At 42.5% G+C, this 18046-nt stretch overlaps 1 protein-coding gene across 4 annotated transcripts in view; it reads right to left on the bottom strand.

The window, feature by feature from the left end:
• ubr3 (ubiquitin protein ligase E3 component n-recognin 3) overlaps positions 1-18046 on the bottom strand; it is a 48084-nt gene that overhangs the window by 22569 nt on the left and 7469 nt on the right. For 2 of the 4 annotated variants that reach the window (XM_024404997.2, XM_024405000.2), the window contains exons 14-25: positions 15745-15873; positions 15593-15645; positions 11073-11206; positions 10858-10943; positions 10288-10429; positions 9286-9382; positions 6993-7137; positions 6735-6839; positions 6156-6332; positions 5849-5881; positions 1501-1946; positions 72-160 (exon numbers count right to left, since the gene is read on the bottom strand). In XM_024404997.2, coding sequence (XP_024260765.1) covers positions 72-160; positions 1501-1946; positions 5849-5881; positions 6156-6332; positions 6735-6839; positions 6993-7137; positions 9286-9382; positions 10288-10429; positions 10858-10943; positions 11073-11206; positions 15593-15645; positions 15745-15873 — 1636 coding nt within the window. The remainder of the gene's footprint in view (positions 1-71; positions 161-1500; positions 1947-5848; positions 5882-6155; positions 6333-6734; positions 6840-6992; positions 7138-9285; positions 9383-10287; positions 10430-10857; positions 10944-11072; positions 11207-15592; positions 15646-15744; positions 15874-18046) is intronic. The other 2 variants (XM_024405010.2, XM_024405015.2) reach the window with 1 other exon arrangement.

The raw sequence follows: 18046 nt of genomic DNA, 5'->3' as shown, positions 1-18046 counted from the left end.
CTGACAATATATTAGTACATCTAAAAGCTTGGAAAGGTTCTGAATAATCAACTTTCCTGTGTACTCCTTACCGACATCCATGGCCGTTTCCATGAAACTCTTCTGTCTGGAGGCAAACTCAGCCAGTAGCTTCTGCTGTCTCTCTCGAGCCCTCTGACGCCTGAAAGACCAGTAAAAACTCGACTTAGCATAGAAGACTACATAGAAAATTGTCATCATGATACATCAGTCAAACCATTTTATGTAACTGTCAAAGTGTTGCATAGCGTGGAAAGTCTGAAACCACCACACAAAAACAAATAAACATCCTATCGCGCTATTCAAATCAAAATGTACTTAAAATAGAGTGCAGAGGCATATGGCCCAGACTTCCATTATTTTGATGCAGGAGTAATGCCTATTCTCTACACACTGAAGGGGTTAACCCATCTCTATAGCAACAGCTTCTGTGGGTAAGTGGAAACGCTTGGTTTTATATAACACTGAAAGCCCTTCTCTCAATGACTAGCCATTAAATCACCACTACTCACCCACCAGTGCATTCTCATTTCCAGAGTGACTGTCTGACCGTCACAGATGCTCATTTTCCCCCTCAGACGCTACCACAAAGGGATACTATAAAGCCCTCAAACTCAACTCTGGAACCTCGAAGCCAGTTCCACTACCTTTTTCCCCCCATTGTTCCCCCGGTAAAATCAGGGACTGATTTAGACCTGTGACACCTGACGGGTGTAATTAGTTATCGGGTAGAAAAGAAAATAAGCAGGCTCCGGACCTCGTAGGGTAAAAGTTAAACACCCGTGGTATAAAGTGTAATATGAACTTTGCAGTATTTGGACACAATACATACAAAGTAAGCGTCTGATTTGAATGAGGTTACAGTATGTGACTGGGTGCAGGGCTGGCAAGGGGATTATTTCCCTGACTGTAGCGTCTGTGCAGACTTCCAGAGAGCAGGGTTGAATGTAAATAGAGACCCCTAATAAGAGGACATAAACAAATGGTGACAGGAGTGCCACAGCTCAGTAATTCCCACCGACAGCTTCAGGGGCACAGACGGCCCGCCTGAGAAATGTGCGGCATCCCTTTCCGCTTTCCTCTGCCATTGGCTGGCCCACAGTCGCCCTGGCACCACCGCGAGCGAGAGATGCTACCTTTGTCTTTGTCTGCAGGTCTAGTCAACTCAAAAATAGGTCATCATGGAGTGCTTATAGCCCATTCCATCATCTTTAGGGGTGGGAATAGAATAAGGATGTTGTGGCCGGTGAATGTGAGCGAAACTGCCAAATCCGGCTTCATCTTCATTTCAAAACAGCCTCCACAGTGGGGTGAAGGGGGATTTACAGAATACAAATTCCCTCTGCAGAAGCCCTTTGAATAACTTCAAAAGATGGTCTCATTTCAAAGGCTAATAAACTTTTAAAATTGTATTAATTTAAAAGTGGTACAGATAAGTTGGTGTTCATGGTTTTGCAAACAGGACAGGAGCCTGTAACAAACCTCTCGTCCTTGTCCATGGTCTTCTTGTCAGTGGGGCTGTTCTTCTTGGGAGCGACGGGAGGAGAGACCTTCCCACAGATCTCCTGGATGCTGCGCTTGCTCTGGCGGCTGCGCGTGGCCGCCTTGGTGAGGATGCGCTCGATGGCGGTGATGCCATCCCCATGGGCGTGGCTGTTGGTTTCCATATCCTCCAGCCAAGTGGCCGACAGAGAGTTCTGCTTGGCCGACAGCTTCTGGTGCAGCTTGATGAGCAGGGAGAGCATGCTCTCGCGGATCTCCAGGATCTCTGTGACCAGCTGGGGAGGCGTGCCGGGCGGGACCCAGCGTGTAGAGCTGCTCTTGGGCCTCACCACCTGGCTGGCCTCAGTGCTGCTGCGGTTGATGATCTCCTGGAACTTCCTCCTGCGCTCCGCCACCAGGCTGAACACCTGCGCCTCCCGGACGTTCTACAACAGCAGAAAAACACATGAGATCTCTGACACACTTTCCCAAACCTGCAGTTCAAATAAAATGGCACTCACTAAATACATGCAGATGATGTAAGCCGTTACATAACCAGCAGAAATACTGTAATCGGATTAGATACTTTTGAAGAACTAGATTAGTTCTAGCATTACTTTTGAATTCAGAAAGAATGTTTACATTTTTTAAAGTTAAGTTTGTTTCCTGCCTGAGCAAGTGACCACAAGTCAGCGACCACTATGATGACACACCAAATGCATTTTGATGGATCACGGGAAAAGAACAGGAATAGGCTTTTGAAGGCAAAAGTCCAAGATTGGAAGACCTATGGTGCAACTAAGATTATACATCCAAGTTGAATAACCGATTGGAGATAAGGAAGACAGCAGTGGTGTAGCCTACTGGTGATACAGATATCACTTATTGTTGACATGTACATAACGAAATTATGTGAATCACACTGCTGCTTTCTAAATTTTACACCTTACAGATTGTGGATGGCTGTATATAAAATGTATGAGCATATTTTAACCCAATAATGATTGAAGAAGTTTAAGCTGCCTATCCCGCATGATTTTTTGTGACCAGCGTACAGCCAGTGAAAAATGAGCACTTGCAACAGCTGCAATGTGGATCCCAGCCTATGGAATAAGGTAGTTCCTCCCTTCTAAAGTCTGTGGTATTGTGCTACACACTGTCAAATTATTTTAATAAGATGTTGGGGGAGGGGGGTGCTAAGATGACATGGAATTGTTTTAAGATGGTCCATTATTTAATTACAACACAAATTAAACATTTAATGTAAATTGCTTTACTATTTTCTACATTGTAGAATAATAGTAAAGACATCACATATGGAATCATGTAGTAAACAAAAAAATATAGAAAAAAAAAGTGTCACACAAATCAAAATCTATTTCATATCTGAGATTCTTCAAAGCAGCCACCCTTTGCCTTGATGACAGCTTTCAAACACTCCTGGCATTCTCCCAACCAGCTTCATGAGGATTGCATTTCAATTAACAGGTGTGCCTTGTTAAAAAAAGTTAATTTGTGGAATTTCTTTCCTTCTTAATGCATTTGAGCCAATCAGTTGTATTGTGACAAGATAGGGTTGGTATACAGAAGATAGCCCTATTTGGTAAAAGACCAAGTCCATATTATGGCAAGAACCGCTCAAATAAGCAAAGAGAAACGACAGTCCATCATTATTTTAAGATGTGAAGGTCAGTAAATGTGGAAAATTTCAAGAACTTTTAAAGTTTCTTCAAGTGCAGTCGCAAAAACCATCAAGCGCCATGATGAAACTGGCTCTCATGAGGACCGCCACAGGAAAGGAAGACCAAGAGTTACCTCTGCTACAGAGGATAAGCTCATTGGGGCTACCAGCCACAGAAATTGCAGCCCAAATAAATGCTTCACAGATTTCAAATAACAGACATCAACTGTTCAGAGGAGACTGCATGAATTAGGCCTTCATGGTCACCAAGGACACGAATAAGAGACTTTCTTGGGCCAAGAAACACGAGCAATGGACATCAGACCGGTGGAAATCTGTCCATTGGTCTGATGTGTCCAAATTTTAGATTTTTGGTTCCAACCCCTGTCTTTGTGAGACGCAGAGTAGGTGAACAAGTGATCGCCGCATGTGTGGTTCCCACCGTGAAGCATGGAGGTGGGTGTGATGGTGCTTTGCTGATGCCAGTGGCTTATTTAGAATTCAAGGCACACTTCACCAGCATGGACACCACAGCATTCTGCAGCGATACGCCATCCCATCTCGTTTGCACATAGCGGGACTATCATTTGTTTTCCAACAGGACAATGACCCAACACACCTCCAGGCTGTGAAAGGGCTATATGACCAAGAAGGAGAGTGATGGAGTGATGCATCAGATGACCTGGCCTACATAATCACCCGACCTCAACCCAATTGAGATGGTGAAGGAAAAGCAGCCAACAAGTGCTGAGCATGTGGGAAGTCCTTCAAGACTGTTGGAAAGGCATTCCAGGTGAAGCTGGTTGAGAGAATGCCGAGTGTGCGCAAAGCTGTCAAGGCAAAGGGTGGCTACTTTTGAGACTCTTCAATAAAATATATTTTGATATGTTTAACACTTTTTTGGTTCCTGGATGATTCCATGTGTTAGTTAATAGTTGATGTCTTCACTAGTATTCTACAATGTAGAAACAAGTACAAATAAAGAAAACCCTTGAATGAGTTGGTGTTCTAAAACGTTTGACTGGTACTGTACATAAAGTATTCAGATTCCTTGAATTTTCCACATTGTTACGTTACAGTCTTATTCAAAATACTTTTTAAATTAAAATAATATACACTGCTCAAAAAAATAAAGGGAACACTTCAACAACACAATGTAACTCCAAGTCAATCACACTTCTGTGAAATCAAACTGTCCACTTAGGAAGCAACACTGATTGACAATAAATTTCACATGCTGTTGTGCAAATGGAATAGACAACAGGTGGAAATTATAGGCAATTAGCAAGACACCCCCGATAAAGGAGTGGTTCTGCAGGTGGTGACCGCAGACCACTTCTCAGTTCCTATGCTTCCTGGCTGATGTTTTGGTCACTTTTGAATGCTGGCGGTGCTGTCACTCTAGTGTTAGCATGAGACTGAGTCTACAACCCACACGTGGCTCAGGTAGTGCAACTCATCCAGGATGGCACATCAATGCGAGCTGTGTCCATTCCAGATGGACAACAGTCTCCAGAGGAACTCTGTCAGAGTGACCATCGCATTGATGGTCACCTCCCTGACCAAGGCCCTTCTCCCCCGATTGCTCAGTTTGGCCAGGCGGCCATCTCTAGAGTCTTGGTGGTTCCAAACTTCTTCCATTTAAGAATGGAGGCCACTGTTCATGGGGACCTTCAATACTGCAAACATTTTTTGATACCCTTCCCCAGATCTGTGCCTCAACACAATCTGGTCTTGGAGTTCTACGGAGAATTCCTTCAATTCCACATAGGCCGTTTAAAACCAAAGAAGTTGGTTCTAAGGGGCAGTTGACCTTTAACGGGAAGTAATCAGATTACACAAACTCTAAAGTAATACAAAAGTTGTGTTACTTATTACAATTTGACAACTAGTAACGGATTACATTTAGAAAGTAACTTGCCCAAAACTGCACAGCAAACATAAAGTCACATTAAACACCCTTATAAAATAAAAATAAAACTCAGCTAACCTTTCAAGAGAAGCTCAGAGTGCTAGTTCATATGCTTAGAGAAAATTCAACCCCCTAACTTACATTTTTTATTTTTTTTTAAACGCTTGTGATTAACCCAGACAAAGGACCGGAGCACTGTTAAATAACCCTACATCATACAGCCCAGTCGGAGCACCACCAATCAAAGTCACGTGCAGTTAAAGAGCATTTACCCAGACTCACATGATACTGAACAAAAATATAAAAATGGATTTTGCTGAGTTACAGTTCATGTAAGGAAATCAGTCAGTTGAAATAAATTAATTAGGCCCCAATCTATGGATTTCACATGACTGGGCAAGGGCACAGCATTTGAGAGAAATTAGCTTTGTGCGTATGGAACATTTGTAGGATATTTTATTTCAGCTCATGAAACATGGGACCAACACTTTACATGTTGCATTTATATTTTTGTTCAGTGTAGTTTCAGCAGTCAAGAGGGAAACCCCATCAGAGCACTAAACAAACCAAGGCAGAGTGCAACCTCAATGACTAATAATCATAAGACACACAAATATAACAGAGGAGAGCATAACGTAGACATGAGGTTTTTCACACAACGGTCAGAACAGAACACACTCCAAGGCCCTGAGGAAATCAACCAGGTCTTCCTCTTCTTAATATGACCAAACAAACACTCCAATGCAAACAGCTACCTCTCTCCAATTCCCTGTCAGACGCCTGGAATTCTGTGGAGCAAAAGTACAGCAAACCAACATACGTAAAATGCTTCTCAAACATGACCCGCCAAAGAGCAACCTCTCCGCATCAGGAAGAGGATATGACAGGCTACATAATACAAAAATAACCAATATACCAAACGCATTGAATGAACATTACACCTTATCTACCCAGAGGCAAGCAATTCTGAGCCCACTCTGAACATGAAATGTAGTATGAATACATAAGTAGTGTCAGTACCACCCGGTGTGCAGGCAGGGTAGAGACAGATGTTTATCTGACCTGACCGAAGTTGGATGCCTCAGTGCTGGTGCTGGGAGGGGGATCTTTCTCCCTCTTCACCTCGGGGGCAGTCTCAGGCACCCTCACCCTCACGTAGTTGATGACATGGTGCAGGTTGGACAGGAGGTTGGTACCTGGGAACCAGCTGTCATGGCAGTGCTCCTCAATGCAAGGCTCCTAGTCACATTACATGAGACAGATTAATGTGAAGAACACCTTGATGGTCCCTTAATAAAACTTCAACTAAATAACACATTGAGAGCTTGGGACTATAAAAGGGGACTATCTGCAAAAAAATGATTGAGATAATTGGTTTTAAAGTTCTGAACCTTCATTGGTTTTAAAAACAGTGTGAACTATTTTTTTATCTAGTAGTATTTTGAACTTAACATGAATTGGGGTATTTAGAGTACCATATAGGTAGATCATTGCCCAGAACAAGGCTATGTCAATAGCACAACTTTGACAAAAATGCAGATAGAACCTAAACTCTCGACATGTTACCAACAATGTCTTTTTTTTTATGTTGTCTTCGAGTGGCTAAAGGTCAGATAGTGATCAAGCCAGTATACATCTTACCTCATCCTCCTTGTCCTCTTGAACCTGGTTGTCCAAGCCCAGCTCAATCAGGTAGAGCACCATGCACAGAACATGCTCAGACATGTTGGAGTGATCCAGCCAGATCTAACACAAAACATAGTTCTGCCAAATTCAAATCATAGTGCAATCTCACCATCAGTTATATCAAACAATTACATTTTGAATGACAGGTGTTTTTTTTGCATGACAAAATAAGCCATGAGTAATATGAATGAAGAGAGCAGTTAGAAGGGTCACCTTGTAAAGCAGAGTGAAGATGACAATGTGAAGAGTCTTGCAGTGCAACAGCCTGTCCAGGCCTTTGTAACATGGGTGCAGAGGAGTCCTCTCTTTGTACGGTGGCCATGGATTCCCTGTCGTGTGCATCCCAGACTGTTTCAAACTGGGTACAACAACAAAATCAGGTCAATTCCATGCAGTAATACAGTCAATTGAAAATCACATTCAATAGATATGCATTTGTGATGTTGAATGGATAGGTAATAATGTGACACTAAATCCTCTAGAGTAATTTACCACACAAAATCTTTCAGTCTACGCAATGGAACAGCCAATCGGCTGAAAGTGTCACAGTATTAGCCATGACAGGATTGTGGTTATATAAAACGTTGCCTGGCTGACAGGCAATCCATCATATTCAAACAGTGTGAACCAGTAACATAAGCCTGATGTCACAGACTGAGTTGGGGAAATAGCAACTTCAATATGCCTGAAGAGGGAAATAAGCTATCGTGTGGTCATGACATCAGGTGTACTACATTCCATACCAGAATGGTTTCTTTCAACTTGATGAAATGATAATTGAAAAATACCAAAACAGAAATAAAAAAAACTGGTATTTCTTGTTCAACATTGATAGAATTGCTTGGATATCTAAATTGCCTGTTCACTATAGCCTACATTTGGTTTTGAAGAAATCCTAGAGGAACAAAAGCCCTTAAATCCATTACCCATGTATGCTTTGCTTGCCCTTTAACTGCTATTTCAAATGAAGAAATGCTGCCAGGAGGACACTTCTGTACATTCAGTTAGTTCACATCTTAAAGAGATCTTCAGGAAATTAACCTAACACTATCTCCTTCACCCCAACCATCACATTTGTCTTCGGAGACGTCCAACCTAAATCTAACAGGGGAAGGATTTCCTCAATTCTATTACGGTTTGCCTTGAAATATTGATTTTACTCGACAGAGAACTAATTGGAACCAACCCCATCACTATGTTGGCCTAACCCCGCTTTTCACCATGTTGGCCTAACCACCATCTTTCCTCCCTTCACCATGTTGGCCTAACCACCATCTTTCCTCCCTTCACCATGTTGGCCTAACCACCATCTTTCCTCCCTTCACCATGTTGGCCTAACCACCATCTTTCCTCCCTTCACCATGTTGGCCTAACCACCATCTTTCCTCCCTTCACCATGTTGGCCTAACCACCATCTTTCCTCCCTTCACCATGTTGGTCTAACCACCATCTTTCCTCCCTTCACCATGTTGGCCTAACCACCATCTTTCCTCCCTTCACCATGTTGGTCTAACCACCATCTTTCCTCCCTTCACCATGTTGGCCTAACCACCATCTTTCCTCCCTTCACCATGTTGGCCTAACCACCATCTTTCCTCCCTTCACCATGTTGGCCTAACCACCATCTTTCCTCCCTTCACCATGTTGGTCTAACCACCAGCTTTCCTCCCTTCACCATGTTGGTCTAACCACCAGCTTTCCTCCCTTCACCATGTTGGTCTAACCACCAGCTTTCCTCCCTTCACCATGTTGGTCTAACCACCATCTTTCCTCCCTTCACCATGTTGGTCTAACCACCATCTTTCCTCCCTTCACCATGTTGGTCTAACCACCATCTTTCCTCCCTTCACCATGTTGGCCTAACCACCATCTTTCCTCCCTTCACCAAGTTGGTCTAACCACCATCTTTCCTCCCTTCACCATGTTGGTCTAACCACCATCTTTCCTCCCTTCACCATGTTGGTCTAACCACCATCTTTCCTCCCTTCACCATGTTGGTCTAACCACCATCTTTCCTCCCTTCACCATGTTGGTCTAACCACCATCTTTCCTCCCTTCACAATGTTGGTCTAACCACTCTTCATTGTTTGCCTAAACCACCATCTTTCCTCCCTTCACTATGTTGGCCTAAACCCCCTCCCTATGTTGGTCTAACCACTCTTCATTGTTTGCCTAAACCCTCTTCCCTCTTCATTGTTGACCTAAACCCCCTCTTCACTGTTCACCTAACCACTCTCTTCAAGGCCAGATGGGAACAGCGACCCTCTAACATTCAGTAGGGCATGACATCCACCCACTCAGTTTGGCATGGCTGTTGAAACATTACCATCCCAACTGTGGAACTGAACGAACCAGAACTATATAAAAAGACACTAAATGTACTGTTAAAATACATATGTATTCATAAATAACCAGTCAAAATCCTAACTAATCGGATGCCATGAAAAAATGAAATAAACCATTCACTTCCAGGTGGAGGCGATGAGCTTAGTGACCCTTAACTTACAATGCTGAGTATCTGTCCATTGCTGACTGGACATCACGACGGTAGACTGTTCTGAGAACCACCATGATGGGGTCAAACTCCTTCTCCCACACCTCCTCTAGAAAACAGAAAGAAATCCTTTAGGAACACCTGCTAAAAAAAAATGTTATTTTTTTATAAAATCGCGACATACAATTCATTCTTCTTTTTTTTCCCTACTGAGCTATGAGAAAGTGGTGTTAGGTTGCCACCCAAGTGGAATGTGAAATGACAGTGAATGTGGAGTTGCAAAGACAATCTGATGCCTCCAATGACAAAACTAAACGCTGTTCTGATTGTTACCAGCCAACAGAAGAATCATATCAGCAGAAAATGGCCTCATAAAACAGATCGTATAGGAGGTGAGGTCTCCATTAGAAATACCCATTTAAAACTGGACATTGGGCCAAAATGGCTCAAATGACGACAACAAAGTCACATGGCTGATATTAAGATAGGACACGTAATGAGACAAATCCTGATATCATAAAAACGCACAATTCTTTATAAGAGCCATTGACTTAAAAAATACACAGGTCTCTGCAGGCAATGCCCTATATTTGGTAACAGGGGAGACAAAGCGTATATATGTAACTGCCTGAAGGGCATCACAATAACGAAGACTTTCAGACGGACCTTGTTTTGATTTAGTCTTGTGAATTGTGCAAGTTACTAGTTCTGTACGGGTAGAACTATAGTCAACTGTGGTGCATGAGTGCCCTCTCAAGGCAGACTGGTGAAAAAGCACCTGTGATTATGTTCAAATGGAAAGCAATACGCTTGGTGATGATCCAACAAAGCGTTTGGACAGCATTAGTCACACACCGTAGCAAAACTTTTGCACCATAGTAAAATGTTTTGCAAAAAAAAAAACGAGTTCATTGGACAAACTCCGGGAGGTCCCTCCCTGTTAAGTTCCTATTTGCTTCCATTCTGTAGCTAGTGAATTCACACTAGGCCATGAGATAAAAATGGACAACTTACCTTTAGGTGTGTACATGCCCTGCTGCATGGAACCCCCAGGTTCAAACACAGGGGCTTTGAAGTCAGCCACGGCAGACAGCATCTCCTCAAAGCTGCAGCTTCCTGGGACGATTCCACTCTTGGGGTTGGGATTCTCAGGAATCTGAATATTCACTTAAGGAAAGTATGCACCTGGGCAAATGTGCAGCATAATAAACGTGACCCCAAAAATGTAAAATGCAAAGACTGTTGGCTGTGTCTTAAAAGATGCAACTTTACTTCGATTAAACCAGTCACAATCAGATTCACATGTAATAACAAGGGGAAGGTATGGTGAAAACAAGGTGTTATTGGTGCTTTTTCCAATTTGTAGAACAGGGACAACACATTGCCTTTGATGAGTAATTACACATTCTAGCAAGGGAACAAAAAAGGTTCTTCAGATTTTTTTTTACCACTGACACTACAAAATCTGCAGACTAAAAATCCTGCTACGAACTCAATGAGTATCAAAGAGAAAATACTGACCACGGGTTAGGATATTCAATTAATTCTACTGTGAATTAGAGGCTGAGAAGGCAGTGAGGATACGAGGTCTAACAGTGAACTGTGGGTGCGGTCGTTCATACACAGTTGGGAGACCATCTCGGCTCTGAGAATCTCATCATCTGCCATGCCTATCAATGAGAGGGAGAAATATTCATTCATGCATCTACAGATAACACCAATATAGTCAGGATGATAAAACATATTCAAATTGTTGTTCATGTACAATTTTATTCTCCCTTGAATGTATCTGCACCTACCTAAGTGAATGCGAAGACTGGACAAGATGACGAGAAACGTCAAGGCTCCCTCCAGCATTGGCCTCTCCTGCTCACCATCCAGTACTGCATTCTGGTGCACAGAGGCCATGGTCAAGAGGTCCACCACTTTGAATCTGTATATGAAATACATGTTATTGATAGAGCTGTTGCGGTGACCGTATTCCCACCACACAGGTAGTCATGAGCGCAGTCAAATTCCCCGTGACACGACCATCTCCTCGTATACACTCTGGACATGCGTTGGTAGTACCCAACTTGCTAACGACCTGGTGTTCAGGGCTCGATTGTCTAACAAATCTCTATGCAAATACAATCGAAAATTACAAAACATTCACCATCAAAACAGTATCATGCTTTTTAAATCTCACCGTTAAGCTATATATTTTTTTGTACCTCACTGATAATTTGAAGGAAGAAGTTCACAACAGGTTGAAAACATGGTCATTGTGGATGTTGTTTCAAAGACAAACAACAAAAAGGACAGCGCTACGGTGATGATTAATTAAAAGCATTAAAAGGCATTTCATGTAGAACACCCACAGACATAAGCTATGAGCCCAAGACAGAAAAAATACAAACTGAATTAAAATAATTGTGCCGTTATACAATACATAGCCCAAGATGTCTGGTCTAGCCTCTAGTCCAAAATTAAACTAATTCTAGTAAAATCGCCATTGAGTGTAGACTGTATTATTATAATACACACACTGGATGGACTGGTTACCTTATGCTACACTCCAAACGTTGGAAGAGAACATATCGGCCTAGGCAATGCCGTTGGTTCATTGATTGGGCAGGGCAGCTTATAGGAGTTACATGCTGACCACACCGCTTGCGTCACGCGTTGCAAAATAAATGTACACATACATGTTATTCAAATCACAGCACCCAAAATGCTTGTGAGCGTCTGCGTAGCCAGGTGCTAAAATAGAACTTGGTTCTATTTGTGATGCTTGACGGGCTATAAGTCCCACCTCATTGGTTTTTTGGAACATAAACCCACGTGGGTGATTGAAAGATGAACTGGCCCAAGTCCGGTTGGTGGCGGTAATGCACCTTAAAAAGTTGGTTGCCAACAGTCATATAAAGTCCAAAGAAGAAGGAGCGACTACTAGAAGCAAATTCATTTTACCCTTTTATCTGTGGATTAATCGTCAGAGTAGAGGACCTTGTGCCTTTCAGGTAAAATAACAAAATCAACATGTAGGCGATGGCAGACGCGCAAGTGGTCCAGTCAACATGTTACCCTACAATTATAGTGAATTTGTATATCCAAGTAATTGGCTGACATCACCTTAAACTACAGAATCTCAAAACTGTGCGTTTCCATCTCCTCCCCTTTCTGGAGCACACATAGATAGGGGCCATCAACATTTGAATTGTTGTGCTGTGAAAATATGTTACTATTGATGTTCCCAAACAGATTTCACTTTGCTTCACAAAATAAGCACTGAGTAGCTGCAGGAACATGGTTGGAGATCCCATGGCATACAAGAGTTTGAGCAGAATGCAGGCTGCATGCTCCTTAAACAGTGGTTGATGCATGGAGTGAAATAGATGTTCTTATAAGTCCAGACATGTCTATGTGCAATCGTGTGAAAGTTGATGGTTGCCACTAAAAAAAAAGGATCCCAGCAGCTACTATATTTAGGCCTACCTGGTATGATTTAAACTGTAGGAAAGTGGCCTCCATTCGAGTACATACGGATAACCTATTATTCTCCCTGCTCCTACCCATTTGATAAATGGGCCATTCTGCATCATGCAACCCATATATGTTTTGATTTAAGACATTAAGGTTTGTATCATACACAACCAAATTTTCCAAATTCAAAAATCTAGCGTATGGGACCTGTTTCAAATGATCACTTTTACACTCAACATAGCCACTTTCTCCTTTCTATTTTATTCAGCTAAATTCAATTATATTTGAATTATATTATGAAATATATTTTATTCATATCACAATGTTTCTTTAGACCTGCCTAAAATAAATAATGGATTTATTGTGATGGTGTATATTAAATAGATGTAGACGTTCCGAAGGCGTGTATCAGCAGCTTGGAGATGCTAATTAACGGTCAATTACCGTTCAACTGGTCAGGATGCACCATTGAGAGCATCCCGACCAGTTGCATCACCGCCTGGTATGGCAACTGACTAAGGCGCTACAGAGGTTAGTGCAAACAGCCCAGTACATCACTTGAGACCAAGCTTCCTGCCATCCAGGACCAACAGCTGAAGTCAGAAGTTTACATAAACAAGTTTTAATGACTCCAACCTAAGTGTTTCAATCACTCCACAAATGTCTTGTTAACAAACTATAGTTTTCACAAATCAGTTAGAACATCTACTTTGTGCATGACAAGTCATTTTTCCAACAATTGTTTACAGACAGATTATTTCACTGTATCACAATTCCAGTGGGTCAGAAGTTTACATACACTAAGTTGACTGCGCCTTTAAACAGCTTGGAAAATTCCAGAAAATTATGTCATGGCTTTGGAAGCTTCTGATAAGCTAATGGACATCATTTGAGTCAATTGGAGGTGTACCTGTGGATGTATTTAAAGGCCTACCTTCAAACTCAGTGCCTCTTTGCTTGACATCATAGGAAAATCAAAAGACATCAGCCAAGACCTCAAAAGAAATTGTTCATCCTTGGGAGCAATTTCCAAACGCCTGAAGGTACCACGTTCATCTGTACAAACAATAGTACGCAAGTATGAACACCATGGGACCACGCAGCCATCATACCGATCAGGAAGGAGACGCATTCTGTCTCCTAGAGATGAACGTACTTTGGTGCGAAATGTGCAAATCACTCCCAGAACAACAGCAAAGGACCTTGTGAAGATGCTGGAGGAAACAGGTACAAAAGTATCTATATCCACAGTAAAACAAGTCCTATAGCGATATAACCTGAAAGGCCACTCAGCAAGGAAGAAGCCAATGCTCCAAAACCGCCATAAAATAGCCAAACTACGTTTTGCAACTGCACATGGGGACAAAGATCGTATTTTTTGGAGAAATGTCCTCTGGTCTGATGAAACCAAAATATAACTTTGGCCATAATGACCATCGTTATGTTTGGAGGAAAAAGGGGGATGCTTGCAAGCCGAACGCCATCCCAACCACGAAGCACGGGGTGGCAGCATCATGTTGTGGGGGTGCTCTGCTGCAGGAGGGACTAGTGTACTTCACAAAATAGATGGCATCATGAGGAAGGGAAATTATGTGGATATATTGAAGCAACATCTCCAGACATCAGTCAGGAAGTTAAAGCTTGGTCGCAAATGGGTCTTCAAAAATGGACAATGACCCCAAGCATAGTTCCAAAGTTGGGGCAAAATGGCTTAAGGACAACAAAGTCAAGGTATCAAAGCCCTGACCTCAATCCTTCAGACAATTTGTGGGCAGAACTGCGAATAAGGAGGCCTAGAAACCTGACTCAGTTACACCAGCTCTGTTTGGAGGAATGGGCCAAAATTCACCCAACTTATTGTGGGAAGCTAACCTAAACGTTTGACTCAAGTTAAACAATTTAAAGGCAATGCTACCAAATACTAATTGAGTGTATGTAAACTTCTGACCCACTGGGAATGTGATGAAAGAAATAAAAGCTGAAATAAAATCACTCTACTATTATTCTGACATTTAACATTCTTAAAATAAAGTGGTGATCCTAACTGACCTAAAACAGGGAATTTTTACTAGGATTAAATGTCAGGAATTGTGAAAAACTGAGTTGAAATGTATTTGGCTACGCTGTATGTAAACTTCAGACTTCAACTGTATATAATAGGCGGTGTCAGAGACAAGGCCCAAAAATTGCCAGAGACTCCAGTCACCCAGATCGTTTTCTCTGCTACCGCACGGCAAGCGGTATTGGAGCGCCAAGTCTAGGACCAAAAGGCTCCTCAACAGCTTCTACCCCCAAGCCATTAGACTGCTAAACAATTCATTAAAAATCACCACCGGACAATTTACATACACCCCTCCCTCCTCCCGTACATTGCTGCTACTCGCTGTTTGTTTGTTACCTATGCATAGTCACTTCGCTCCCACCGACATGTAGAGATTACCTTGACGAGCCTGTGGCCCTGCACACTGACTCGGTACCGGTGCCCCCTGTATATAGCCTCGTTATTGTGTTACTTTTTATTATACATTTTTATTTTAGCCTACTTGATAAATATTTTCTTCTTGAACTGCACTGTTAGTTAAGAGCTTGTAAGTAAGCATTTCACGGTAAAGTCTACACTTGTTGTATTCGGCGCACAAATAATGACAAATAAAGTTTGATTTGAACTTGCATGACAATAACCGTCTGACAAAATGTCATGACCGCCACAGCCCTAGTTACTGCTATTAAATTCTGTTTTGTTACATCTTGACTTTCAAAACTGGAGTTGTCAATGGGTGATGATAAACAAGGTCAATCAAGTTCAGCGATAAATTACAAATTGCAAGGACTTTTTCAACAGCTCAGACTATACCTCTCGAACACTGAAGAGATGAAGTAGTCGGGATCAAGCCTTGACGCACACACCTGTCGACAGATTGGGAAGAAAAATTATACAATGGAGTATATGGCATTCATAACAGTCCATAATGTTGTGATCACCAGGAGTAGGTAAGTAGTCTTTACCTGGAGCAGAAAGATGTCTGGATCGATCATGGAGTTGCAGAAGTGAGACTGCACGTAGGTCATAGCCTGTCCTTTGATCTGGAGACCATTTCTTACCCACATGTTACTGTGAATCTCTGACAGGCTCGCCTACGAGAAAACACGAGGAACATAGAATGCTAATTACATACTGTATACAAGGGATGGGCAACTGGCGGCCTTTTGAGAATGTGACTACAGCTAAGAGCTTAACACCATAGTCCCCTCGGGACTGGACACCTCCCTCTGCAACTGGATCCGGGACTTCCTGATGGGCCGACCCTAGGTGGTGAAGGTAGGCAACACCACCTCCGCCACGCTGACCCTTGACACTGGGGCCACACAGGGGTGTGCTTAGTTCCATTCTGTAGTCCCTGTTCATCCACAAATGCATGACCACGCTCGACTCCAATACAATCAAGTTAGCTGACGACAGTGTTAGGCCTGATCACCAGCGACAATGAGACAGCTGACAGGACAACAACCTCTCCCTCAAACCCCCCCTAGTGGAGCGGGTCGAGAGCTTCAAGTTCCTCAGTGTCCAAATCACTAAGGACTTAACATGGTGTACACACGTCGTGAAGGAGAATGAAAAGATTTTGAATGGGCCCTCAAAATTCTACAGCTGCACCATTGACAGCATCTTGACTGGCTGCATCACTGCTTGGTATGGCAACTGCACCGCCCTCGATTGCATGGCGCTACAGAGAGTGGTGTGGACAGCCCAGCAAATGTTTCTATCCGCCCCATGGCAAAATGTGTAGAATTGCAGCAAACGTACTTTATAAATGCAACATGTTCTCTATGCTCCATGGCAAAATTGCAGGAAATGAACAAAAACTTATTTAAAAAATGTTTTGGAGAAAATGTGTTCTCCGTTGTCAAGAGGGGAGCCGCTAAAATGTTTTGCTCGCAAGGTCGTAGGTGTCCAACAGAATTTCACTTAGGGACCCCAAAAAGCTAGGGCCGACTGACTACATGCATGGTAATGAATGTGGGTATGTGGACTCTCGAGCCACAGATTGTGGCCCCCACTCCCAAAGTTTCCCCATCCCTGCTGTGCACAGTACATTGAACACACGGTCATGACTCTCCTGTGAGGAGCCAAACGATCAGGTTACAGTAGATCAGCTCTACAGCGCACTCTCTCCTTGGTGAGGATCAAAGATAACCCCCCCCCCTTCTGTGGCTGTGATTTCACCAGATCATAAAATACCTTGCAGAAAATGTAGAGTTTAGTGATCAAGTTTGCTACTAAATGTTGTAAAAAAGATATATATATATATAAAAAAAATAAAGATTAAGTATAAGAATACTTTTGAAAAGATAGAAATTTGATTTTAGCCTTCTAAATGAGATAATGGCTTTTCATATAAACCTGGGCCAAGTCAATAACCACACCCACGGGAGCACAGGTATGGTTCCATCATGTTGACACAGCCCTTCTGACCAGTGTACTTAAAAGGACTCATAACTAAACGTACAAGACCAGACAGCGTGGAGCGGTGGCGACACGGCTAGAAATGGTTCAAACGTACAAGACCAGACAGCGTGGAGCGGTGGCGACACGGCTAGAAATGGTTCAAATGTACAAGACCAGAAAATAGTAAGACCCTCTGAAACTCTCGACGAGTGACAAAGGTGAAGACTAGATTAAAACATGCAGTCTGCAGCTCTGCATGTAACGTAGTCTAGGACAATTGACCAAGAAGAGGGAAGGACAAATTCCTCTCACCATCATAGGTACCTCTGAGGTACCTATTCTAATGAACATTGGGAAATGCAGATCCCTCTGAACACCACTTAGTATACACCTGATGTACCTAATCTAAGAAACAAGCCTACAAAGGACATTGTGACCTTTGGTGGACAAACAGAGACTTACATTTAACCACTTCCCATAGACGGAGCGAGTTCAACAGAAACATCCACACGTAAACTATCGACTTTATTTACATACACCTTAGTCGAATACATTTAAACATTTAATCCTAGTAAAAATTCCCCGTCTTAGATCAGTTAGGATCACCACTTTATTTTAAGAATGTGAAATGTCAGAATAATTTCAGCTTTTATTTCTATCATCACATTCCCAGTGGGTCAGAAATTTACATACACTCAATTGGTATTTGGTAGCATTGCCTTTAAATTGTTTAACTTGGGTCAAACTTTTAGGGTAGCTTTCCACAAGCTTCCCACAATAAGTTGGGTGAATTTTGGCCCATTCCTCCTTTCTAGGCCTCCTTGCTCGCACAGGCTTTTTCAGTTCTGCTCACAAATTTTC

The sequence above is a fragment of the Oncorhynchus tshawytscha genome, linkage group LG03 (assembly GCF_018296145.1).
Source record: "Oncorhynchus tshawytscha isolate Ot180627B linkage group LG03, Otsh_v2.0, whole genome shotgun sequence".
In the NCBI taxonomy this organism is placed as follows: Eukaryota; Metazoa; Chordata; class Actinopteri; order Salmoniformes; family Salmonidae; genus Oncorhynchus; species Oncorhynchus tshawytscha.
This window is presented reverse-complemented; position numbering and strand designations above follow the sequence as displayed.